The 26,798-nt window shown below is 42.7% G+C and overlaps 1 protein-coding gene across 1 annotated transcript in view; it reads right to left on the bottom strand.

Annotated features, from left to right (window-relative positions):
* Positions 1–25,061, bottom strand: part of GABBR2 (gamma-aminobutyric acid type B receptor subunit 2) — a 456,178-nt gene extending 431,117 nt beyond the window's left edge. Inside the window, exon 1 of the mRNA XM_059487462.1 lies at positions 24,753–25,061. Within this exon, the coding sequence (XP_059343445.1) occupies positions 24,753–25,061 (309 nt within the window). The remainder of the gene's footprint in view (positions 1–24,752) is intronic.
* Positions 25,062–26,798: the final 1,737 nt, after the last annotated feature.

Here is a 26,798-nt window from a genome sequence, read left to right as displayed (position 1 = left end):
AGAGTTATGCTAAATATTATGGGTTATTATAGACAGTGGAAAGAAGCAGACTGCTCTAGTACAGGATTCATTGCATCCTAAAGCATGCATCTAAATGTCTTGACTGTAAAGGCTGACCGACTCAGACAAACATATCTAAAAATAGGTGTGATGAATCAGACATCAACTTTGCATCCATCTTCACTTCTCAGTTCAGTTCAACTTTGATGGGCTCTATCTATATGTGTGCATCCTGGTTATGGATCAGGTTTTAAGCAGGGAACTCTGTAAGGCCAAACTAGCAGTACTTATATTAAACTAAGAACAAAAGCACTCTCAGTAACGATCAAGGCAGAAAACTCCACAAGTTAAGTGCAAATAAAAAGTAATGGGGACTAGGAGAATAGTCTTAAGCCAAAGGAGGGTAGATTTAGATTAGATAGCAAGAAGAAATTCTTTACTGTAAGGGTGGTGAGCCACCAGAACAAGTTGGCTAGAGAGGTTGTGGATGCTCCACTGCTGGGATTGTTTGAGACCAGGTTGGATGGGGCTCTGAATCTAGTGAAAGGTGTTCCTGCCCATGGCAGGGAGGTTAGAACTAGATGATCTTAAGGTCCCTTCCAACCCAAACAATTCTATGATTCTGTGACTCTATGAGTCTATGATGCCTTTAGAAATATCACAATATCTAATTTTATTAGCAGTTTTCTTGCAGAGATTGAAACAAATGTCTACAAAAAAAAGAGCTCTCATACAGGACAGCTGAAACACAAAGCAAGCAAATAGTCATTTGGATTTTGTCTTCATAGCTAGCCACAGTCCCACATCTTCTCTTTTAGTGTTACATAGCTACACATATTTACACATGCAAGCTTTCGAGGTAAACAAAGTCAAAGAAGAAAACACCTGTCATATTGTTTCTACTGAGAAAAATGCATATTTATATAAAGAGTGTTCTGTAAATAAAGATTAAACAATCCTGCAATGATATGTGAAACACAGTAAAATCTTTAAATATCCTCCTTTTCTCATGCTGAGATTTGTCCTCAAGGGGATGGGTTTCAAACTTATTTTAATCAGAAAAGGTCATACTATGGTTTTGTCTATCAAGAATACTCAACTGAGACAATTGTAGTCTAAACTCTTTATATTTCATGGGTTTTTTATTTTATTTTATTCTTTATTTTTTTATGATACAGCCTGTATCTCAGCATTATGTGAAGAGAGAAGAGTAACTGTGTGCTGACAACTCAAGGACACAGCAAAATTTCTAGAGACACTTCCACCTTTGTATGTGATTTTTACATAAATAGGGGTCTTCCTGTACCAGATATGTATCCCACTTGTTCTTCGGACCTTCACAAGTCAGTAGGAACAGCAGAGTCAATTGCTACAGGAACCATGCTTCTACAATGTGAGGTTAAAGTAGGAGTCAAGTAGGGGAATGGAGAATGGTGACACTCCTCTCTTCTCTCTCCAGAAAGCTAATTTGATGAGCGCTGTAAGTCCTGAAAATTCTGCCTTGCAGCAAGAAAAGAAAAGCACTTCCTCTGTTTATCACAGCCAATAGAAAGTGGTGAGATGAACATGATCCACAATCAATACACAGAGATCACACTGTGATCTTAAATCTAACAGAGAGCATTATATATTACAACTGAAATACAAAATCAGCAAGGTTTAACCAGAAACAACATGTGAAATTGCCTATTGGTACAGCTTTGCAAAAAAATGCAGTAAATTCTCTTCACCCTTGGATGACTCTGAATAAAAACTGCACATCTTTCAAAAAGATAAATTACAATTTTCAGGGAGATTTGTGAACCTGCTGCAGGAATCTCTTGATGGATAGAGTAACTGGTCCATGGAAGGCTAATGAAGTCAAGATTACCATATTTTGTAAATTAATCTACTGCTAGATTTTGACCCCGTTAGGACAGCCAGGAGTAACAACAAAAACTAGGCAAGAAGTTATTGTTAGAAGCATCTCCTAAGACTTCTACCACCATGATGATCACTGCCAAGTTTAAAACCATTGCTGATGTAAAAATATCTACATGCAAGGATCCATTTCGAGGCAAGCATTTTAAATGCATTTCATTCATCTAGTTTTCTCTGCTCTTTGTAGGTTGTGCTACAAAGGAGAGGCTTTCTGGTATTTCTACCAGTTCCTCCCATGATTTACCATACAGAAAGTTCTTTGCATGACCTCTTAATAACTAAATCTTAGTCCCAGGGATAAAACCTGGCATGTCACCTAGCTCTAAAGCATGTCTGTATTATAGCATCACTTTGATTGCAGCTACCAGCACACCAAAGTAAAGAGAAACAAACCTATTGACTTTTATATCTTCCCACTGCATTTCTACACACCCCACAAATTATATGTTTTTATTAACACTGGGTAACAGGTTTTGGGGAGAGAAGCTTACACTGAAGTCAATTACTTTGGCTGTGGCTGTGGTTTTTGTGCAAGCAGATGTAAAAATCAGATGTTTTCAAGGCACCTTTACCTTGTCAGTTTTAGTAAAAATGTCCTTTGCATACATGAGAATTGGATCAAGAGTATTTTCCCATTGTTATAAAAGTACCTATATTATTGCTTTGATCAATAAGGTTTAAATAATTTAATACATATCACATAAATATTATAAATCCATTCCATCTGTCTGACAGGTCTTAATGTGAGTTCTTTTATGCATCAAGAAATTCTTGTTTCTATTAGTTTTCTTTTTCAGAATAAGGACATCATTTGGAACAAAATGGTAAATGCAATTCAATGTCCCTGCTTTCATAATAAAAATAAACAAACATTTATTGGAAGATCATTTAATCACAAAACTGAAAAAAATAATCAGAAAAACCTCATGGTTTTCCTTCAATGATGCATTTAACATAGTTTTCAGAAAATCTTCCATTCCAGCCTGAAATCTATTAAATACACTTGGTATTGGGAGCAATACTGGACCCACTCAGTAACAAGACACAAATTCCTAACAAAAATGTGAATAAAAATTCATTTCTATCTTCTTCCTGTTGCTAAATTCCTCTGGAGTTAACATTCCTCACTACAGCTTCAAGCCCCACTTCTTTAAATACAGCACTCTGATCACATTTGTGTCTCTCAACTTCTGGTGGCTTAGCTGGTACTAAGCCATGCACTCCTAAAGGGTTCCTGTGCTTGGAAGTTGCTCATAAGACATCGGGGTGACATTTTTCCTGATCCTTCTTGTTTTAAAACCCTGTGAAACGCCTACTTCCCCTTCACAACATTTCATCGGCCCCCTGCTGATGACTCCTCTCTCTTGGATCCCTGCCTCTCTCCTCACTGTGGGCAGATGAGAAATCACACAGCACCCGGAGTCAGTGGTCATGGCAGGAGAGAGGAGCTCTGGAGCAGCAGTGATGTCAGCCAAGACAGAGCATATGCTAACTGAATGCAAAAAGAGCCCAGCAGTGGGAAATGAGGGTAAGATGGGCAGCAGGACTGAGTTCTTTGACCATGTTGGACATAGAAGGCCTGGAGAATAACAGAATTGGATATTAGCATCCCCAGAAAAAGTGCTAAATTCCTTTTTAAAAAAAAATTCCAGATTACTTCTCTATGTTTAAAATATTTACTGTGTATCTCCATCAAACAAGAAAATGTTGCTAGTGGTATGGCATTAGCTGGTATCAGAGCACTGAATAGATAAAAGACATTTTTAGTATTGCCTATGTAAAAAAAATTAAATTAAGGAAGTTTAATTGTGATGCAAAGCCAAAATCTCTAATCCTTCAGTGGAATTACTCAAATCAATCAAGTGGTCTTACCACCTCCTACTTTGAAACAAACCCTGGTTTACTTCTCCTGTGCTAGCTGTCCAGCAGGTCACCATTCTCGGAGCAGATTGTGAGGCTACCACACTTTAGCTAAGCAACAAATGACCCAGAACTTAACAACAGCCCTTCTGGGGTCTTTTAATTATTTGCCTTCACAAGGCCCCTGCACTGCTTTATCACTGCTTTACAGAGAGAGCTAAGGAAATTGCAAGGTGTGTCTGGGAATGACAGCAGAGTGGAGATGTCACTGGTGGTATTTCTTTAGAGACTGCACAAGTGACAAATCAAGATCAAGCAAATTGCTACTAAAGCAACACCATTCACCAGAGACTTGGATCCATTCAAACATGATACACCACCTTGGAGCTGACCTAAACAAAGCATACTTAAATGCACTAACTTTTCCAGAATCTGATTGTTTGGATGGATCTCCCTTTTTATTTTCAAATTGAAAAAGAGGCATTTTATGAAACTTTCACAATACAGATCAGAAAACATGTATGTGTAGAATTCACAGAAGGAGAACATCTATGAGGAGAGATGAGCAGGGAGGTGCAGAACAGGATCAAGTGATTTGTAAAGTTTTGCAAGTGGTTTTCATGCTATTAGGAACAGAAAATCCCAAACGTTGGATTTCGCCATGAAAGAGAATTATGAAAATAATTAATTTTTCATTTATGGGAATATCTCATCTTCATAAAAACAATAATTACTTTTTTTTAAATTCTGAATTTATTGTGGAATACAGAGAAAAACACTGCCATCTAAATTGAACTAATTTTGAAAAGAAAATACAAGAGCATACAATTTAAAAAATTATGCCAAGAATATCTAAACTATCCTTCATTGGTTTTTGAGGAGTAGTGATGATAATGTGGTTTCCCAATGTTATTTATTTAGAAAGAAACTGTGCTCTGCATGAACAGTTCTCCTCACAATTTTCTCCTTATACAGGAGCTGAAAGCAAGACCAGAGAGCAGGACATGCTTCCCCAGCATCGTTAACATTTCACCCATGAAAAAGCCTTTACAGGTGAGTCCCTCCCCAGGCCCAGCCACACAGCCAGAGGCAGCAGAAGCCCATCCCCAGCTCCAGTGAGGGACAGCCTGTGTGCCCACAGGCTTGGCACGGAAGAGATTCCTGCTGGGCACTCCTGGCCGCTGTGCTGCCACCATCCTGCTCGCCCACACACCACAGGACACTGCTGACCTGTTTTCCAGCTTTTCTGGCTAATTGTGAGACAGCAAAGAAGAGTGTTTTGTAACCAGTGAAGACGAAGTGGGATGGTGGGAAGCGAGCTCTCTGGACCCCTGCTGGAACCCCCGGAGAGCCAGAGGTGATGGAAATGCACTGTTACTACAGGGTTTTACATTAAAATTCCCCCTAGGGAGAATTTTAATGTAAAACACCTAGGGAGGTCTCTAGCTGATGTAATAGAGACCTCCACATAGTAGACAGCTGCATCTACACCAGCCAGCTGAGGCTCCCTTTATACTTCACCAAAAAATCAGGCTTTCTCTAGTATACAATTCTTTTTATCTTAAAAATAGTCACCTAAAAGAGGTTAGAAGAATTTTCCACATAAAAGTGCCTACTCCTTGATGGCACAAGAACCCTGGCACACTAGCTCAAGGGAGATATCCCCAGCCCACGTTTCCAAACCCAGGTCAGATGAAGCCCAGAGCCCTTTTGCCCTGGACATGCCTGGGAACATCCCCAGCTTCACAGCACCAAATAGCTCTCCTGAGCTGTCAGCCCTCATTGGATTCATCAACCAGCTCCTCTGCTCAAATTCCTTATGGCTCAGAAGCAGTAACAGGAAAACAGAAATGCCAAGCCCAAGTAATTTTTTCTCACACCAGATGTCTGCATGTACAGCACTCATATGGGGAAGGTGCATTAAACACAGCAGTTTCAAAGGCCTGAAATAAATGAAAGGTGACACTAAGAAGATAGAGCAGGAAGGCAGAATTACATCAGTGAATAAAGGCTGAGTCTTTTGGGGCCAAAAGTTAAGAAAAGCTACATGTCTTTCCACTCTGTGAGAAGTAGCTCAAATAACATTTAAAAATGGTTAACATAAGGCAACTGTGCACCCTTTGTACAACTCTGAACCCCTGCTGCACTAGAAAGTGAAACATCAGAAAAATACTGAAACTGGATACCTTTCATGACAGTTCAAAGCAACTCTTTATAAGGAATTTAGCCAAGATTATCATAATTTTTTCTTAAGTGTAATATTTGGAAAACAAAGAGATATTGCCAGGAATCATAATTAAGAGTTTTTTGGGTTGAAAAACATAAACAACATAACACTTTTCTTCCCGTTTTCAGTTAGACTTTTCCAATAACGAGGATAGTGATATGACAATTTAGGAATGCTAAAATTATCATTTTGATGAGTATTTTACTGTTCACAATTTTCGTGCCTAAAATACTGTACCTAGAAACTGCATTTTCTGAGAGGCAAAACAGAATATCTTGTTCATGTGGAAATTAGATATCAAGAACTGATTTAGCAAGTACATGGTCTTTTAATAACTTCCTAGGCCACCAATTTACAGAAGCTTTCAAACTCTCAAGTCTACAGAACAGGATGCTTTTGTTTCCTATGCCTGTCTTGGCAAACTGTTCCATGAAGCATCCCAGAATGCAGGAATGTGCAAGGTGGAGTTACACATCATATGCAATGAGCTGCACACACAAAAACCAGGAAATGTTTTGTCTTATTTATGGAACAACACTGGTGATGTATCCTAATGTCATTGCAAAATGTCTGTGCTTTTAGGGGATTAATATACATGTGCAACCCAAAACCAGTGTAGTGCCTCAGTTTATTGCATCTTAAGCCTAAAGCAGATTTTTTTTTTCTTATTTAGTTAAGACAAGTAAACCAGAATGCCTTGAAGTTTTCACTTTAGAAATAATTTGCCTATCAATGTCACTTTCAGTGACTGTTCCACTGCTGGGTTTTAGGGGGTTTGGGGGGGAGGAAGGGGGGTGGTTTGCATTTATTTAATAAGAACACAAATCTTTGAATCAGCTGACACACAGCTATCATGTTATTGTGTCATTCCATTACAAAGGAATCAGTTTAATAACAAAGAAAAGACAACCAGCTTTTAAGTCACACTGGGATATGTTGTAGCATTGCTGTCAGAAATGATACATGTTAGGATAGACTCAGCCAAGTGTCAACCAGCAATCTGAGTGCAAATCAGCACCACTCAGAAAATCCCAGTGGTAAAGTCTATTTGTTTGCTCAGACCATGCCCTAATTACAGCACATAAACCTTTCTGCTAATAAAGTCCTGGCTTCTCATCCCTTTAACTGGCCACTAACTCAGAAAACTAGGTAAGAATAGAAAAATAACTTTAAAGAATCAACATATTGTTCTTTACACAGCAGTAAACCTATTTTTAGTCTTGCTTAAGCCTGTAAGAATCCACCAGCCTGATCACCCTGAGGACAGCATAGAAGGAGAGACTCCAGATGTCAGCCATACGGTGAAAGACAGGAATAAAGTGATACTCAGACAGTTCAATTATACCTGGCTGCCCACCCCCATGGGTGAAAATCTCAAGGGCATTATTTCCCCTACTGCACTAAAAAGCTGCTCCATGGCTGGATTCACATATCTGCAGCAGGCAGCTTTGCTGCCCTCCCACATCCTTTGTCCAACATTTCAAGGATTTGAGCTCTCCACAAAGCCCAGGTTCAGCCCTCCTTCAGTTAGGGGCAGGAAACCTCCCCAGGCTGCCACTGCTTGGGGTGGCTGGCATAGAGAGATGTATCAATCCTGTTAACATTGTCCTTCTGGTATAAATAAATAAACATTGCAGACATAGATGTACCATTTGATGGATAAGCAGCCATTTACCAAACTACAAGATCGCTTTCATTTGCTTGCTTTTCATTCTTAGTGAATATTTAAGCTTTTTTTTTCTTAATGTGAAAGTGCTACATCATGAGTTTTCAAGGGAGTCCCACTTAAAAGGAATTGACAACACAGTAATTAGGAAATGCACATTTAATCACGGGAGACCTGAGAGTCAAAAAGAGCATTCCATTCTCAGCTCAGTGCCAAAGCCACCAGGTTATAAAGTACTCTGCTGAAGGAAGTTTCCCAAAGGCTCCAGATTGAAACAGCTTCATTTAATACAAAGAATTTAGACATCTCTTGCAAGAATGCTCCCCTTGCCTCTTGATTAGCATTCACATTCTGGAGTAGTGACAGCTTAATTAGTTGAAACAAAACAGTAGCAAAGCCAAAGACTGAATACCCTGCACAAAATATCCCACCTTTGGGCAGGTTAGTGATCCCTCCTGGGCAGCAGAGAATGTCCAAAACTTCAGGGGCTCATGGCAGAGCACAACTCTCCTCCCCCTGGCTCATGAATGAAGCTACAACACTGTTTTCAATCCCTGTGCATATACTGGGAGTCATGATCTCTTTCCATTTTTTTTTATTTCAGCAAAAGCAACTCAAGTACTTTTAGATGTAACTTTTCTCTACTCCTAGTGAACGATGCCCAAAAGTAAATTCTGTCCCTCTCATGGCAGATCTTGCATCCAAAGAGTCAAGTATCCGTATTTTCTAATTGAAAGGAAGCTAATCCAAAGGTTGTATAAGGTCACACCGGCAAGTCTAGGCTAACAGCATTAAAAAAACAGAATCAGCTCTCTTGCATTCATACTGTCCCTGACAAACAATTAAAGACAAGGATCTCTGCAGCGTGTCTGTAATCAGTACTTAAAACTCAAGAGTGTGTACTCTACTCTCAAAACCAGGAAGAAAAACCAGAAATTTTAAGGATCCACATTCTGTTAATCTCTTCCAAGTCACCATGACATGTCTTCCTGCTCAGGCAGAAGCAGGAAGAGAAAGGCAGTGATCTATGTCTTTTGCCAAGGGCTATTTTAAAAATATAATTATAGATTACATCAATATTTTAATTCAAATTGAGAGGTCAGTGCAACAGAGCTGAGGTTCTGCAATTCAAATCCACTGAATATTTATGTGGGGAAAAATATTTTAGAGCTGCTCCTAGAACTGGAAACTAGGTAAACACAATTAACAAATAAAAATCCACCTCCACAAAACTGCCCACAGCCCAACACAAACACTGAATTTGAGCAAATAAAAGTAGGTTTTAATTGCTGTCCACTTAAATTCATATCCACACTTTCCACCTGTTTAAGCTGAAATGTAATTGAAATGTTACTCTTTTTACATGAGAAACTAAGAAATACACTTTTTTCAGGACTGCATAACTATAATTATATTTCCAATAGGAACATATAGACAAATAAATAAAGCAGTGAATGGTATCAAAAGTAATTTACAAGAAAGGTGATTTCTAAATGAGAACATGCAGTTGATGCATTTGTGTTTCATTATTAAACAGAGAGGCAATCTTCAAGTAATCTTATAGCATATGGGATCATGTTTATTATATGTTAAGCACTTCAAAAATTATACAAAAGTGCTTTTGAACCATATACACTATTAAAATTACACTCTAATTTCTCCCTTGGCTAATTTTCTAGAGTTTCAAAAGAAGACGTATAATACCTTCTCCCCACTATATAATGCAGCACAACCGTTATTGGTGTAATAATGTCAAATTTTAATAACTTCATCATAACAGTACATTCCATGTTCTAAGATTTATAGATAAGCAAACATATTGAGACACACTACTTTGCAACTTCAAAATATTAAGCAGCCTGTAAGTGTGAATGAGTCTGAGGGAATCTGCCCCACCACATGCCTATGATGTGGGAAGCAGAAACTCATATCAGTAACAATCTCCTTAAGAATATGTTTATGGTTCCAGATCACACTGATATGTGAGCTCCTCCTCCTACTTTTGTCATAATTCATCTGACCAGACTAAAAGACAGATTTTAGAAACCAACTGCATTAATGTCTGTACAGAAGATAAAGAGAGATCTCAAATCTAGCAGAAGCTTCTCTCAAATTTGAAATTATTGCTAAAACAGATATCATCTCAATATCCCAACTTCTCAGAGCCCTCATCTCTCATATCAGCCTTTAATTTTTCCTTACACTGGCAAGCAAAGCTTATCCCTACCCTGCTCTGAGTGCACAGCCCAGGCTGCTCTCCTGCTCATGCAGAAGCAGAAGAGAAAGGCAGTGATCGATAAAGCTGTCGCTGTGGAAAGCTGGAAGAGCAAGGAAAGTGCAGAAGAATAGAGTGACTCGGCAAGCCATGGATTTGGGAATCACTTCCTGGGTGCCACAAACACTCCTCAAGAGCTGTAGGTGTTCACCAACCCCCCGAATTCACACACTCTTTATTCCTGCTCCTAGCACCACCAGGACACGATTGTGCTACAAGATCCACATCACAGTCAAGCATCCACCCAAGAGCCCCAACATTGCTGGGCAGCCACATTTGCTCCATTTCAGCAGGATTTTCCAGGATTTTCCAGTCACAAGCATCCTGAAGTGTGCTCACAGAGGAGGCTCAAGCACTGCACAACTCTACACCTACGTCCATTTACCTGCGTGTCATGGAATGATACCTGGAGCTCATAGTTCTTCAGCATCCATCTATGCTTGTATAAATGTTTCAAGGCTAAATGGACCGCGGGCAGCACATCTGCTGTTAGGTTTTTCTGGTCAATCAGGCAGCTGCTGGGTAAAAGCCCAAGAAGAGAGAGGCGAGTCCGATTCAGCTCCTCAGAGCACCTAATTATTAGTAACACAAACAGCATCAGAGTGTCTAGTTTCCAGCTCCAGAAAACCATCATTTTTGGTGCTTTTCTTCTTTTTCTTTCTCATCCCTGAAGAGAACCAGGCCTTAGATGCTCTGGTTGCCTGACATTTTGCAGCTTTCCTTCGCTTCAGTCTGCTGTGTCCCTCTAAGAAAGCAGCTAATTGTTATTAAAGGATAAAGACCTCTCTACGACTGGCTTTTCCAATTTGGACAGTAATCCAGCTCACAGCAGTGCTGTGAATCAATACTTCACAAGAATAATCTCTAGGCAAATTACTCTGCCAAGTCTAATTTTAAACATGTGTCATTTTAAACATTCTGCAGGAGAAATATTCAACCATAGGTGACAAATCAATACAAGAACTCATATGATTCCTTTGAAAATAGATATTCTAGGGGTTGATCAAAGTGGTCGTACACTGAAGTAATATTTGAGTTGCATACAGCAAACTGTATGCCATTGGGTTAGAAGATTGCTTCAGTTTGTTTTATCTTGCACAAACACATTTTCTATTGGCTTCATACATGACAAACAGAGAATATGAGATCTTGCATATACATAATATTTTATATGCTTTTAGTACAAAAGCTGCCGCAGCTCAAAGCTGTACATCCTTTTCCCGATTCTGCTTTTTGTCAGAAACCCCATGCCTTCTTTAAAATCAGTGGTAGTTGTGAGAAAATTCAGCATGCAGGCCTGCTCCTCCCATCTACAGGCACATAGCATTTGACAGGCATTTCACATACTGTTGTAGCTAGCTAAGTAATTTCAGCACACTATTTGCAGTTTCCCAAGTAATATGCCAGGCCACGAAATGGAACGGATGCCGTACACGCAGAAATGCAGAGAAAACAGCAATGCTGGAGAAAATCTGCCCTGCTGCTAATCAAAACCTGCCAGGGTGAGAAGGGATTATACACAGGATCACCACAGCAGAGAAGAACCTGCACCTCTGCCCCCCAGGGCTCGCAGCCCACCTCACCCCTCAGACAAGCAGCATCCTCCCTGCCCCTTTGGCAGCAGCAATGCTGCTGTTCTCACGGAACAGCAGCCACCTGGCTGATCCCTCTCCTCCATTCCAGCAGCCAGCTCTCCCCATCCACAGGAACCCCCCACACCTGCTGGAATTCATAGGCAGTATGGAATGGCACTGCAGAATTCATAGGCAGTCATGGGCAAGGGAAGGAAACACAAAAGCCAAGCCTAGTGGCACGGAGAGGAAGGAAATACGGGAGATGTTTGCTTCTCCGAGTAGAAAAAAAGCTCTGATTTTGAGCAAGTCTCATTATATATGCAGCTGAAAAGCAAATTACTTCACCACCTTGTGGAAATTCAAGGTTTCAAAAGAATTCCCTGTGCCAAGCTGGGATGGAAACCCAAAACCTCAAAGGTTTTCATGACTCAATAATCTGAAAGGAAAACAAATGGAAGGGCTCATAAGCAGAAGGTTAATTTGGTATAAATCAAATTTGAAATTATATGTTCAGAGCTTGGCAATTTATTTTGTGAATGGCTGACATTTTTTAAAAAAAGGAAGCATTAGTTTGCTGCAGAAAGTAAGGGTAGTCTGTCTAATTTTAATTTTAAAAACACGGCGTTACAGGTCAACAAATTATTCTGAAACTGACATGCGACTAAGAAGTTTTTACAGAAAATCCCCACATAAATTCTAGTTATAAACATTCTAATTTATAATTACAATATATATGTCACATGACATGAGGGCATGGAAATAAACAGATAAATAAGATTAAAATGTGTAGGTATAAATAAGGAAAAAATGTCCACCTTGGACCCAGGAAATAGCTCCAAGCAGGAGATACTCTCAATTAATCACTAATTATCCACAATGACCCTTCTGCCAACACACTTGTGCAACTGGATGGACAAGAAAAGAGCCCAATGCATTCTTATACACAAAAACATGGTGAAATAGAAATGCCCTTGTTTAGGGTGGAGAAAAAACCTTGCAAAAAGCCTTTGATTTTTTTCATCACCATTGCCCATAGTGAGAAAGCAGCAAGGCTGCAAGGAGCCTTTCATGTGGGGAAGGAGATATTGGCTTTCTTCCTGTACAAGGCCATGGCCAGATCAAATGCAGAAAGATCAACATTTCTTATGGATATTTCCTAGACCAAGAAATTTAACACATTGTCTGGGCACAACACGAAGTAGGAAGCACACTCTCATAGCACAGTCTGCATAGCAACAATTTAACACAATGACTTAATAGGTATTTTCCATTCCTCAGCCTTATGATTCTATAATGTGATCACTGAAAACATAATTTAAAACATTTTTTTTAACTTAAGATGAACCTCTTCCCTGAGCAGACAGCCAGTATAGGCCAAGATGTTGCTTAAATCCCATTTAATACCTTCCTTAGAGGCTTAAATGGGATTTTGTTGGTGAACAGTCCTTGGACCAGCCTTCCTTACAAATTATTTCAGCATTGACTACACTAATGAAGAGGAGAAGAAAGCAGGCATTCATGCTGCCAAACCTCAGCAGATAAGGGGCTCTGAACTGCTCTTCCTATCCCCAAATCTTCTCATCAACTAAGTGAGGACATGGGCCTCCACTGAGTCATGGCTTTGGCTCATAGGCAGGTAGCAAAAAAACGTGGTTTGACTATCCAATTCCCTCTTTAGCATTTCAAAAGGCAGAAATCTGCCAGCACACCTCACTGAACCCCTGTTGCTCAGCCAGTGCCTTTAAATTGATAAGGGGGCAATGGCAAATGAGAGGCTATGAGATAATTTTCAGCACCATACGGATGGACACACATTTAAAGGAGCATCAATTTATTCTATAGATCCATGAGCAGCTTCAACCTAGACCAGTCTTTTTCTCTTCTGGTGCTACTGCTGGGTGCCCTCAGCATTGCTGCATTTAACCCATGCCTGGCAAAGGAGCAAACAAGATTATGAATTACAGCAGCCTCCTGTCACTTGTGTCCTGAAAATCTGCTTCCTGACAGAAACATTTAACTATCTAACCAGACAATTGTTTCATATATAGTATTTTTATTGCTAACTAATCCTGTAAAGCTTGCATCAAAACAAGCCCCTGCATTTTCATTTTTATGAATAAAATAGCTATATTTGCCATGCTCATGACTGATCATACAGGTATAATCTTCATTTTCAGAATAGCATCTCCTGAGGCTTATTACCCCCAAAAGCAGATAACTAAGCCTCTGTTTCACATTGAAGATAGAGTCTTTCAAGTGAGTTTGCCCAACACCCTCAAAAGTTAGTACTAAAATATAACAATGGGGAAATTTTAAGATGATAAATCAACTCATTGCATCTTACATCCACTTCTCAAATGTGAAGCATTTGAAAGAGCACTGACTTTGAAACTTGATTTCAGTGTCAGGAAAAGAAGGCCATTTGACTTTAAACACTGCCTTCCACACTGTTTTGGGGGGTTTTACCAAAGGTCAATCACTGTTGTTCAGTACATTAGAGCTTTTGCTAGATTTAGTTAAAAACCTTAGGACAGAGCTGGTGACCAGATGACTCACTGTTGGCATCTCCTTTGTGAGTTCCACACAAACTGAGTAATAATATTCAGAGAGGGAAACTGTAGGAGGAAATTGTGCTCCCTCGTAGAAGCACAATCTCTGAGAACTTAAAAATAGAAAAAACCCCAAACACCTGGCATAAATGTGTCCTCCACAGCCAATACTTTCCAAAGGCAAAAGGAGGAATCTTTTCAGTGTTGTCCTCCTTGCCACATTATCCTCAAATTTTACAGCATTTAAAATTCAATTCTCAATCCCCTGATAAGTATTTCTGAACTGTAAATCACTTAAACAGTTATTAGTTCATGTAAAAGCTTGATTATAGACTGTATTAACTGTGTTAAAGACTGGCTATATATTTAAGCTATATGTCACCTCATGCCTCCCACACACAGCTTCCTCCCCCTTGAGTAACAGCCATTAACATTTATAGGATGTTCTAATCCCAGCCTCACATGTTAGTTTTTTTCAAAGCAGGTTATCATTCACCCCTTCTTGTCCCACGTGTCTCTGCTCTTGTTGCTTAATCGCTCAGAGTAATTAGACTACAGAGCATCACACATCCTAAGAAACCTTGGTAATGTACTGGAAACCAACACATTTCTTGTGGAAGGAAACTCCTGTTCTGACATTGAGACCAAGCCTCTACCTACTGCCAAGAGCAGCTTCACTATCAAGACACTACTATGTGCTGTAACATGTCCCAGCTTTTTAAGTAACTGCTATCCAGATACAATTATTTACCTCCCACAGCACCATCCAAATGTGCAGGCTATCTACATCACAGAATTCACAGAATGACTAAGTTGGAAGAGACCTTCAAGATCATCTTGAAATTAAAATTTTCATTTGAAATGAAAATTTTGTTTTGCCTCAAAACCTAGTGTCTGACTCCTTGTGTGTAGGTTGAAAATCTCTCTGCCTCCTTTTCCTTTTTCCCAGCAGTGCAACACAAAGATCAAATTAATTTCCTCCATTCTGAACAGAAGGCTTGAAGAAAAGAGATAAAATTACTAGTATTTCCAGCAATGGTGAGATTATTCCTGAAGTAATAGATGAAATTCTAGTGGCAGCACTTTGAGAATAAAGATGACAAACTGCAAAAGATTGAGAAGAAAGACACAAGAATGCATAAAATGCTGAGGGAAAAAACCCCAAATCAGCAATTCTTTCTGTCTAGTTTAATGTTCAGAGGTGGCTTAGTCTGTAACCTGCTCTATTGTGGATGGAAAAATCATTTCTAATAATACCAAACTTTTGAGCAGCTAAGGAAAACACACTTTCTGTCCTTCAGTAAACTATCCCCTTTTAACTAAATAACCTTTGTTAGAAAAAAAATATGTTTGCTGCTGCAACTACAGTAAGGGCTTCTGCTGACATTGAGATAACACCTCCTGATACCCACCAGTGACATAATCATGCCAGCCATACAGACCTGCCTTGAGTAACAAGGCCCTAGGGACATAGTATTCCCACCATGTCACTCCTTTTGCTTATTTTATACAAGCTATTATTTTTTGCCAAGGTCAAACACCATTTTCAAATATGTGTTAATTGTAAAAATGACTATTTTTTGATTGATTGTTTTTTAAAAATACTGTACCTGCTTATTTCTCAACTACAAGATCCTTGAGATGTGATAATCTAATTTAAAAAGATATTTAATACTGCCATTGATCCTGAAAGGATTTCTATCCCAAAGGCTGAATGAAATCAGCATTTTATTCCACCAGGCAATTTGAAACTGTAAAGCAAGTAACGATGAGTGCCTTTGTTCTTAATTAAAAGTGGCAATTCTAGGTCTCCTCCTCATAGAAGCACTGCATTTTCATAGGTGGGCTGGCTTTCTAAAGTGCTGAGCATTCAGCAATTCCCACTGTTGTTGACAGAAAATGCAAATCAGTCCGTGCTTTTTGGAAAGCAAATCTTTAGTTCAGGGACCTAACTAGAAACCTTTAAAAAAAAAAAAAAAAAAGAAAATAAAGGAAAAAGTGATGTGGAGCTGATACTATTAGCATGCCTCTCAGCAAAAAAATGAGGAGCAGAGGGGGGGAGCTTGGCAAAGTTTAAAATGCAAAACTTTTTGTATCACTTTATACACAGGCAGCTATTGGAACTTAATTTATTTTGCTACATCGCACAAAATCTTGTTGCCACTAGCACATCCCTCCAGATTACATTCTCACCAATAACATGGAATTTTGTCCTGCATATAATTTTTAGCAAAAGTGGATGGGGAATAAAAGAGGAAGTTGGCTTTCTCTCTTGATCAACCTCCTGTAAATTATTAATACTTCAGTCTTGCCAAATTCACAGGAGGAAATAGAAAGCAAAACCCATGGTGCTTCTACAGAACTTTGAAGTTATATGGAAGACCCCACAAAAACACAGAGCTTAATATTTTTATACCATATGTGTATACCAAAATATACCTACACGGTGCTGGCAAGATAAACACAAGTGCACATCTGAATGACAATGCTTGAAAAATTTTACATGTTGTATTTTATACCACACTAAGTGTTAGTCTGTCAAAAATTTTCCCTTCATATAGAGTTAAAGATATTAAAGAATGAGATTTATTCTTTGCTAGAAAAACACTTAAATCCCTGTGAAAACAGGAGCAGTAAACAGTGGAAAGGAAGTTAATTAGCATCCCAAAAGGGGCCTCTTACTCCTTCTCCCTGGAGGTTTTGGATGTAAAATGGTTACTTAGACACCTATTGTGTGTATGAATCTTCACATAATTCTGCAGTTCAACGAAGCTGCAGCAGAAGCTGAGGCCTACCCGAGGTAAATGGTAAATTAGAATACATAACTACTTTAAGGACATAAAAGATTCAACAAATAGATTCTTTTAGAGATACATGGTGGTGATTATTCAAATAAATAAAATAAAAGACATTATGGAAATAACTTAATCAGACAGACACGGTAAGTTCCTCTGATGGGGGTTGTGGCAAAAAGGGTCTTACAAAAAAGGTGGGGGTAAAGAAGAAGAAAATCAGTTCAGCCAAGGATTCAAAAAATGTTCTGCAGAGCCATCTACTCCATGACAGAGCACATGAACCTGGCAGACCCAGCTTGCAAAGAAGCAAGCATACAAGGTTTCCACATAAAGTCTGTGACTTTATGTCTCAGAAAGCGAAGAAGTTTTCTGATTCCATCAAGATCCAATCCACCAGAGTCCTTCAGAAAAGGGAAGGATCCCCTAGACAGCCATAAAAGTCAGAAAGCCTTCATCTCCCTCTTCTGCTGGTGATGTCCTGAGTCTGCAGAGATGAGGTATTGCAGGAAGGGAGGTGTATGTGAAAAAAAATTGGAGCTGCTCCTCTCATGGCTTCAGTGGCTGCAGGGTCAGCAAAGATTAAGCTGGAAATAACAAGCAAATCACAGAAAAAAGTTGTCCAGGGACAACGATTTCAGGGGATCCTTAAGACAAGATAGAAAGGTTTTCTGAAGTACATATTCTAGTTTGCAGCACTGCAGGCTGAAATACGTGGTCTGTATTGTAAAATGTGGATAATCCTAATGGTCCTCTGATCTTAGAACTCATTAATTATTTAAGGAAAGTATCATGGCCATAGAGGGAAACCTAAGTTTTCTAATCCTATCACTCAAAGTCCTGATGTTCACTTTAAAGCAATTAGTCCATTATCTGGGCCTTCATCTCTCAGAAGCCTCAGTAACAACAATTTGGACATCCCTGCTGAATTAGCGCCCATATTTTTCATTCTTTGTCGGTATAGGTTTCAGGCAGAAGGTGGATATTTGTCTTTAATTTGTTAGCTTTCCTCTTCACATTTGAGAAAACCCGTTTGAAAAATACTATAGATAAAACCGTCAGAAATAAAGGCAGATGATAATGAAAAATTAATGGCAGAAAGTGATCATCAATCACTGACTTAGCAATGAGATTATATGGCTATTCCATCACAAGGGGAAAAAATAAAATTTAAAAAAGTGTCTGCCAGTCAGTATGCCCCATTTCCACTCAGCAGGCCGTATCAAGCAGTCCCCAAATCCAGCAGATTTTACCCACAGCAAAAGCCTTTGCAAGTAGAGAAATCCCTGCTTAGCAAAGAAAGCATCTCCTAAGTGTCAGTGGCATGGCAAGGGGAGACACAGGGTGACTGAAAACATATTCCACCTGTTCTCACGGTGTAGCTGAAGGAGCTTGCTTCAGGAGTCAGGCCACTGGTCCATTAATGCTGCAGCCCAAGAGCCACAAAGGTACTGCAAATCTCATTTCTAGCTCAGCTAGACCCACAAATCAGAGTGCATCTGGCTGCTGAAAAGTTAGAGGCTCTGTCACTGATTTAGTTCCAAGATTCCTAGTACAAAAATAAATTTGAAAAAATGTGATGTATGTGCACTGCACATCTCAGTTTGGAATCCCACAGTCTGAAATAGGCTTCCTGGGATATATGGGGCTGCTGTGTATTAACAGACATCTCCACAAGACTGAGTCATAGCTGTGCTCACTGATCTCAGCACACATCTCTGGTAACCCCAGCTGCTCCAAAAATTATCCAAGTCAAAAGGAATAATGGGGGGTTTTCCTCTGTTAACTTTCACCACTTGATTCCTTGAGCCAGACCTCCCCATGCAATGGTTCAACCCTTCTAAGGAAAGCATCTCCTTTCTATCATAGCAATGGTATCCACTTGAGTTTTGTTTGGTTCCCAGATTCTACAGTTTGCTCAAAGGCATTATTCTTCTGCCTTACGCCGTGAAAAGGTCCATAAAGCAATGAAATTGAAAGCAGAGAACAAAGCTTGATATGCACATGTATCATCACATTCACATTATTAATGCAAGGTGGTGTTTTGCAGCCTTGACATGCAATGCTATGATGTCATTCTAAATAGTTACATGTATTTAATTAAAATAATATAAACAGTATATCAACAACTTTCTTTGTTGATATACTGTTTATATTATTTTAATGCTATCATTAAATCTCTCTCATCTAGCTCCTTCCTCTCTGTTTTCCTCTTACAAGTATTTTCTTCACAGTTATCACCAGGATGTTACATCCCATCCTTTCCACAAACTTGAGTAATCAACTCTGGCTGATGTAAGAGGACAGGGCCTTTCTACTCTTCCTTCAAATGCAAATAAATACTATTTCCTAGATTTAGTCCAAAAAATAGTTTTTCTGTGCTGATGGAGCACGCTTGGCATTTGAATCTAAAGATTCCATAAGAGTACGTTTTGCAGTATGCATAGGATAAGTTATACAAGAGATTGCAAGACATATGCCAGAAACTGGCTTTAATCTCTTTGCAGAGATATTTAGAGGATGTACATTCTGCAGGTCTGGGATCCGCACCCAGAGGAGTGGGTGCAGTGAATACATGATTTCTCTCCTCTCCCCACCCACACCTTAACATCAGCGCAGAAGCCAGCATGGAATTAACATAAACACTTAACTTTCAGCTTCTTCCCTCCAAGTTTACAAAACTCTGAAGCAAAAGGAGGTTATGTTGGAGTCATGTTACTCGGAAGTCAGAGGGGACAGTGACTATTTAAAGATGTCCCTTCCAAGCAGAGAGTCACCAGCAGAGCAGACAGTGACTGGCACCATACACGCAGTGTAGTGCATTTTAATGCCTCGCTCTCTGCAAGTATCAGACAGCACAAGTGCTCAGTAATATTTAAAGGTAAGAAATTACCCAACTGCCTCAACATATGCCAGACACATGCTCACCTGATGACACAAGAACAAATGTCTGCCAGCTCTGTCTGCTGTTAACTGTACCCTCTTTCAGACCCTGACTTCTCCCATGTATTCAGCTTTTACCCTCAGATGACCACAACACAGCCTCACCTGTCCCACTGTGAGCACTCCAGAAATCAAAATAAGGCTCCAGACAGTTTAGTGCTCAGAGCACTCACAAGCATCACAGGGCTCACCCCAGAGACCCCACGTGACTTTGGTACATCGTGCTTCCTCTTGCAAATCCAGGGAGAGACTTGGATCGATGCCTCCCAAGACAGAGGGCCTAACCAACAAATCACAGGCACCCCTTTAGAGGGTAGAGGTGCTCCTGCTCAGCCCTGTGACGGTAATGGAGGAGTTTTTCAGACAGCAACCAGTAGCTGTTTGTCCCTCTCTGAGAACCACCTTGTGGAGCTCCAGTGCACAGACACCTTATCCTGTCCTTATCCCGTACCACTGACACAAACCTGCTCTCCTGTTTCTGGAATGTGCTCCCCATACTCAGCAAAAGTGAACAGTTTTCTTACTTCCGCTTGCAGGAACAAGACATGAGTGGGTTCTGTTGACACCGCTCATGATAGGACTTTCTGGAGGGGGCATCTTTATTTGGGGGCTCAGGGTCCTTTAAAACTTAGAACAGCTGGTAAGAATGACTCAGATGGGTGCATAGTCCTTCTTAAGCCTTGAGAGTTTCACTGAAAACATGCACTTTTTTAGTAAAAAAGAAGAAGGAAACAAAGATAAAGTCTACACATACTACACATAAACTGTAATTTCTTGTCAGATAAATTAGGAAAGGCACTTTCTACTTAGTTACAGAATAGAAAAAGGCAAATATGTCTCAAATATCAATAAGCTCACATGTTCCTTCAGATTTTGTGGAATCCTGTGCATTTTCCAGAGCTCCTCCCTCTATACCAACCCGCTATTTAAAGGTATTAGAATGTATTATTTCACAAAAATGAGATTATATGATGCTTACCACAGGTGTTTGTTGTAGTTAGAGAAAATTAAATAATCTCATCTCCCCAGTACAAATATTCTTTCCTCTTTGTGATAATATACCCACTTACTTCAGGAAGATTTTTTTAGCTTGTCAAAACTCACTTTGATTTTCAGAAACAAGTGCTTTCTTGACTATGCATGTTTAGATTTAAAAAAAAAAAAAACCATACTGTCTGCACTTGCAGCACTGCTCCTACAAGAAATAAGAAAATCCAATGCATGTCTGAGGGAAGATGTCCAGATGTAGAAGGACAGATATCCAACTTCCATTGACTTCCCTTGCCTTCTTCCACAATGCCTCTTCCTCCAGTTACCATATGGTCAGTTTTTGCCTGATGCAAATTAAATACTTTTGACATTTATAATAGGGTCCACTAGAATGATTAATTCCATTTTTTTAGGGTTATTCTGCTTTTCTCCTCCAACAGATGTGTGTCAGGGTGCTTACGTTGAAATAATCGTTCTTGATTTATACCCATCTTCAGCTGTATCTAGTGTTTGTAGAGGTTTTTCTTTCATTATTTTGCAAACTATTTCTTTTCTTTTTAAACCAACTAAAGCTACAATCACAGGGATGGAAAAAATGAAAAGAAATATTGTATCATGGTTGTTATCTGAAGCCATAAGCTATCAAGCACCCTTAACTTCTAGGACTTGGTCCAAGGGCTGCTGGAATTGGTGCATTTACTGCCATTAATTTCAATGGGGTTTGGATGAGACTCTTTAGAGATCACTTTATAAATTTTTGAGTTTCTAAAATAACACAATTATGAAATTTTGCCCAAGAGTCTCATCTAGAGAGACTCCCACTCTTATCTAAATGAACAGCACAAAGTAAAGTCACTTAGACCAGAGTTCTGCAAATGCCTACACTTGAGCTTCATTTTATTGGCTGAGCCTGCATAGGAATGCCCAAATAGATAAAGACATGCCCGTGAAGTACCAAAATAGACTGGATCAGGATCACACTCCGAGCACACTTAAAGATCAAAAAATACCCAGAACAGAAGCCTCTGCATTTTTGTATGTGATGTAACTTGTGGTCATATTTCATAACAAAGATGTAATTCACACAATCTCGGCTGAGTCATAAACTAAACATTGTACTTAAGTGGTTAATTCAATTTAAATTCTTTGAAAAACGCTAGAGCTGCTGCTCATGTCCTCAAAGGTTAACAAGTTCAAGTGCTGACAAACAACAATTGACCTTAGAAGACACACTGCAGTTCTTCAGATGGCTGGTCAGAAAGTAAAGGCATTATGATGCTTCCTTATCCAAACCAGAACTATCAAGCCAGATAGAATATTCAGTTCAATCCTGACAGAATGAACCTGAGTGCATAATAAAAAATAAAAAAAAAAATCTAGTCTGTTTATTTGCATTATTGTTTTTCACAAGCACTTAGTTAAAGCATTACAGAAAATTGCAATACAAGGATCAGACTGTAACAATGAGGAATTTTGGAGAGACACAAGGGAGAATACGTGAGTTACTAAATCACTGCCATACATTTCCTAAGAATTATAAATATACTGCAATTATTTCTCAAGCTATTAAAAAATCCCATGTGTTCAAGGCTCTACATTCTCTCTTTCAAGAGCCAACAATGTCACAAGCACCACCTGTGAAGCCCTGAGAGGGAGAGCTACTCCCTGGCCTCTGATTATGCAATGATAAGGATTCAGGCCCTTCAGGCATATCTATTTATTGGCAGCCTCAGAAAATAGGCTGAGAATCAAGCGGGCATGATGAGCCAGCTACCTTCCTGCTTACTCTAAGTGCACTGAAGTAAAAAAGGTAATGCCTGAACAGAGGGGAAAAGTTTGTGCTGCCATTAGGTATTTAATGGCTATTCCAGGCACTCGTCCATTCCGTTTGGGTGCAGTCAATCTAGCACTCCTTGTGGACACTAACTTATTTACTTGTCACTATTAAGCACGCAGTAATGACCCAACTGTACTCCAAACACATACATTCACCTGACTTAGCATCCCGTAACCATCCATTTATTAATTGCTTAAAAGCATTCAAAGCAACACAGCAAGCTGGCAACATGACCCTGATTTCTTATGCCCCTGGAGTACCAAGCAGTAAAAACGCAATTTTTCAGAAACTGATACTCATTCCAGAATAAACACGGTAATATTTTTCCTGAATATGTTTATGATAATCCCCTAGTCTAGAACCCAAAATCTCTATGAAGAACGCGACAATATTTTGACTGCAATAAAGCGCAGTACCTGATTGATTAAAAAATTACTGTATGAAGAAGGGACATCCTGCCTAGGCTCCTCTAATTCCTATGCATATTTTGTAATAATTCTATCCAAGGGAAAAACTAATATAGAATAACATAATGAAAACAGGATTAGGAGACCTGTGATTTTTTCCTGACATGCATCTCACTTTATGACACAGGTAATGCCATTCAGAAAATCCCCATAATTCTTTTCATTACAATTGCAGAGTTCCCTGAGATTCATTTTTTTAAGGAAACAAGCAGCTACTCTAGGTTGATCTCGCCTGTACTCCCTGTCAGTATCTAGTCTTGTTCACACAACACAACAGGATGGCACCTGCTCCTTCCTAAGTGACATCTTCAGCAATATTGCCCTCCATGCATTTCTGCTCAGAGATATCTTTAAAAAAACACACTATGACAAATGTATGTCAATAAAAAGCAGCCACCCTGGAAGGAGAGGCCTTCGGTAGTCATTTCAGGGACGCAAATACTGTCACGAAGCAGTACAGCCTGTCATTGCTGCTCTCAGCTTGTTCCCTCCGGACCCTGAGAACCCAAAGGGAGCAGACGGGGGCTTCCTTAAATTACAGCCGGCAAGATTTTCAGCAGTCACTTGCTTTACCGGGGGTTGTCTTGGAAGCCAACCCCGGCGCCAGCATTGCACAAGAAGCGACTGCCATCTTCAGGGGAGCCCCGGTACCGGAGCCGCGCGTATCCTCCGCAAACACACAGGTACTGAAGTTGTGACAAAAACCAAAGGCAGTTGTGGGCGGCTGGTAGTGGCAACCAGCTCGACAAAGCCCTCGCCTCGGTCCCTGCTCCCTCTCCCAGGTAAAGGGAGTGTGTTTCCTCGCTCAGCCGGGCTCCCCGCTCTCCCAGCGCTGAACCGGCCGCTGGCAGCGCTCCGGAACGGGGGCAGGCATCCCGCCGCCCTGGCAGCGCTCCGCGGGGACGGGCACTGCAAATTTAGTTCTTCCCGAGAAGCGAGCGCCTCCGCGCCCCGCCGCCGCGCAGCCCCGGGCGAGCGCCCAGCCGCTCCCGCCGGGGGCAGGCACGGGGGGCATCTCAGCGAGCCCCTGCCAGAGCCTTCCCCCCCTCCTCCTCAAGCTACGGCTGCGATCGCTGCCCTTCGCGTCCCGCCGCCGCATGGGATAAGCCGGGCTGGCAGCCCGTTGGCGGCGCGGGGGAGCGGAGCGCCCGGAGTGCATCTGTTGCTGAGCGGGTGGCGGCTGGCACCGGGATGCGGCCGCGGCTCCGCTGGGCGAGGCAGCTTTCCTCCCACCGGTGTACGTGCGTGCCAAGGGCAGCGGATCCCGGCCACCGCCACCAGAACCCCCCACCGCCCGGGCACTGTCCGGGCCCACCCCCGCGCTGCAGGCGGCTCCCGGACAGGGGCGCTCCTGGCGCGGCGGGGCGAGCCCCAGCTGCGGGGGCAGCCGCTCCTGGTAACACCGGGCGGGCAGGATACGGCCCGCCGGCCCCACGTCTCCCCCGTCCGCCGCCGGTGCCCGCACATCTGCCGGCAGCCTGCGGGGCCGGGCGGGCAAGGCGGCTCGGAGGCGGCGCGCACGGCCCCGCCGGCAGCCGCAGCCCGGCCCGGGCGTCCGCGCTGCCCTTGCGCCCCTGCACCCGCAGCGCCCCGGGACTGGGCGGCGGCGCCTCCCCCTGCGCCCGGCGGCGGGGGCCCGCGGCGGTCCCTACCTCCGTGTCGTAGACCAGCAGGTCCAGGTAATAGGGGCTGAGCAGGGACTCGTTGCGGATCTGATCCATGGCCAGATACACGGCGGGTAGCACTCCCTGGGTGATCCTGCTCTCCTCCTCGGACTGGTTGACCGGCATCAAGCCCATGATGGAGATCGGCGTGGTGGCGTTGGGGCGCAGCCCGGCCGCCCCCCGGGAGCTGCCCCGCGACCAGCCCCAGCCCGGCGGCGCCCAGCCCAGGCACAGGAGCAGCAGAAGCATGGCAGGGCTGGAGGTGGCAGCGGCCGGTCTCCGCGAAGAGGGATGCATGCTGCTGGATGGGGAGGAGGAGGACTGAGGGTGGAGGAACGGGCTGAGCGGCGGAAGAGAGCCGAGCCCCTCTCAGTCTGGGCGCATCCCCCGGCGGCAGAAGCCAAGGCGGGAGGGAAAGATCTGCCTCTCTCCGCTTCCTCGGGAGCCTCGGGGTCTCCTCTCTCTTCCCCCCCCCCCTCCCCTCCCCTGGCAATAATCCTTCTGGCAATGGCGCCTACTCCTTCCCAGGTCTGCCAGCTGCAACCACCAGGAGCAATAAATAAATAAATAACCACCACCACCACGCACACACAGACACTCTCCCCACCACCCTCCTCCGCTCTCCCCGCGGCACAGCAAGGGAGCGGGACCTGCCTCTGCCTCCCCGGCAGCTCTCCCCCCTCTCCGCTCAGGGAGGGACAGCACCTCTCAGGCGCGGGGGGGGGAGCCGAGCAGCCCTCATTGAACACTTCCTTCCTTCCCCCTCCTCCTCCTCCTCCAAAAGGGTGAAAAGGGAAAAAAAAAGGGATGCTCCGGCAGAAAACGCCGATAAGGAAAAAGCACCCCCCTGGAGCCGGGGAGGCGGAGGAGGGGAGCGGAGCGGAGCCGGGGCGGGGGTGCTAGTGCCGCATTCCGCGGGAGCCGGGGCAGCCCCCGCCGCGGGCGCGGAGTGCCGCCTGCGCCCTTCCTCGGGCTCGGGCAGAGCCGCCGGGCGGGATGCGCGGCCGGGGGCACAGCAAAGTGTGCGGCGGCGGCGGCGGGGGCCGGACCGAGCTCCCTCTTCACGGCATCAGCGCTGGCCGCCTGCGGGTCGGGCACCTTCTCCAGGTGGAGCTGCCAGGGCGGGCGCGGGGAGGTGCGAGCGGCGGCCGCTGCCCATGGGCGGGCAGGGGAGGCCGGCGGCAGCCGCGGCCCGCGGGCTGTGCCCACGCGCGACCCGCTGGCACACGCGCGGGGCCCGCGGCAGCGCTGCCCGGCGCGGGCGGGCTCCGCGCACGCTCCCGCCCTCACACGCGGCACGCAGACACGCTCCCACTCGGGCTCGGCGCCCCGCACACGCACACGCGCAGCCAGCCCGGGCCACGGCAGCTCTGCGGCACGCAGCAGCGGCGGCGCCTCTCCTGCAGCTCAAGTCGTGGGGCTTGGGGTTTTTTGGTTTGGGGGTTTTCTTTTTCTTTTTTTTTAACCGGTTTCTTTTTCCCGCAGAATTGGCGGGTTTTGGGGAGCCTGGCAGCGCTCGGGTTACAACAACAAACAAAAAAAAAAATAGGAGAAAGGAAAATATTAAGGCTGCGGCAGGACTCTGAGCTTCCCCGAGGGCTGTCGCAACCCTGTGAATAGCCTGTTCTCCTAAATAATTGCCTCCACATCTTAGTGGCTGTGGGGCATATCGCATGGACAGCCCAAGGCTTTTTGCGTTGCTCCAAGGCTATCCCTCACCCCAGGGAACACGTTCACACTGCCCACCCAGATCCAGTCTGCAGAGTCCCAGAGCAGCAGTTCGCTATCTGTTTCATCTCAGGTAGATCCCATACAGGAGGTGGTACAAGCAAAATGCAAAACTTTTCTTAACCCTGCCTTAGGCACCCCACTTTTTCTACATACTCATAAATTTCCTGAGGTCACTCCAAGCAAACCTTTGAAGATGAACCTAATACATCTAATTTATATTACACAGCAATGGCAGCATGTCTGCAATAAACTGGAAAGAATTTTCATGGATTAATACATTCTAAGACTGTAAGATCTGACCTT

This window comes from Ammospiza nelsoni, chromosome 1 (genome assembly GCF_027579445.1).
Source record: "Ammospiza nelsoni isolate bAmmNel1 chromosome 1, bAmmNel1.pri, whole genome shotgun sequence".
Lineage (NCBI taxonomy): Eukaryota > Metazoa > Chordata > Aves > Passeriformes > Passerellidae > Ammospiza > Ammospiza nelsoni.
Note: the sequence above shows the minus strand (reverse complement) of the source record. Positions and strands in the feature narration are given on the sequence as shown.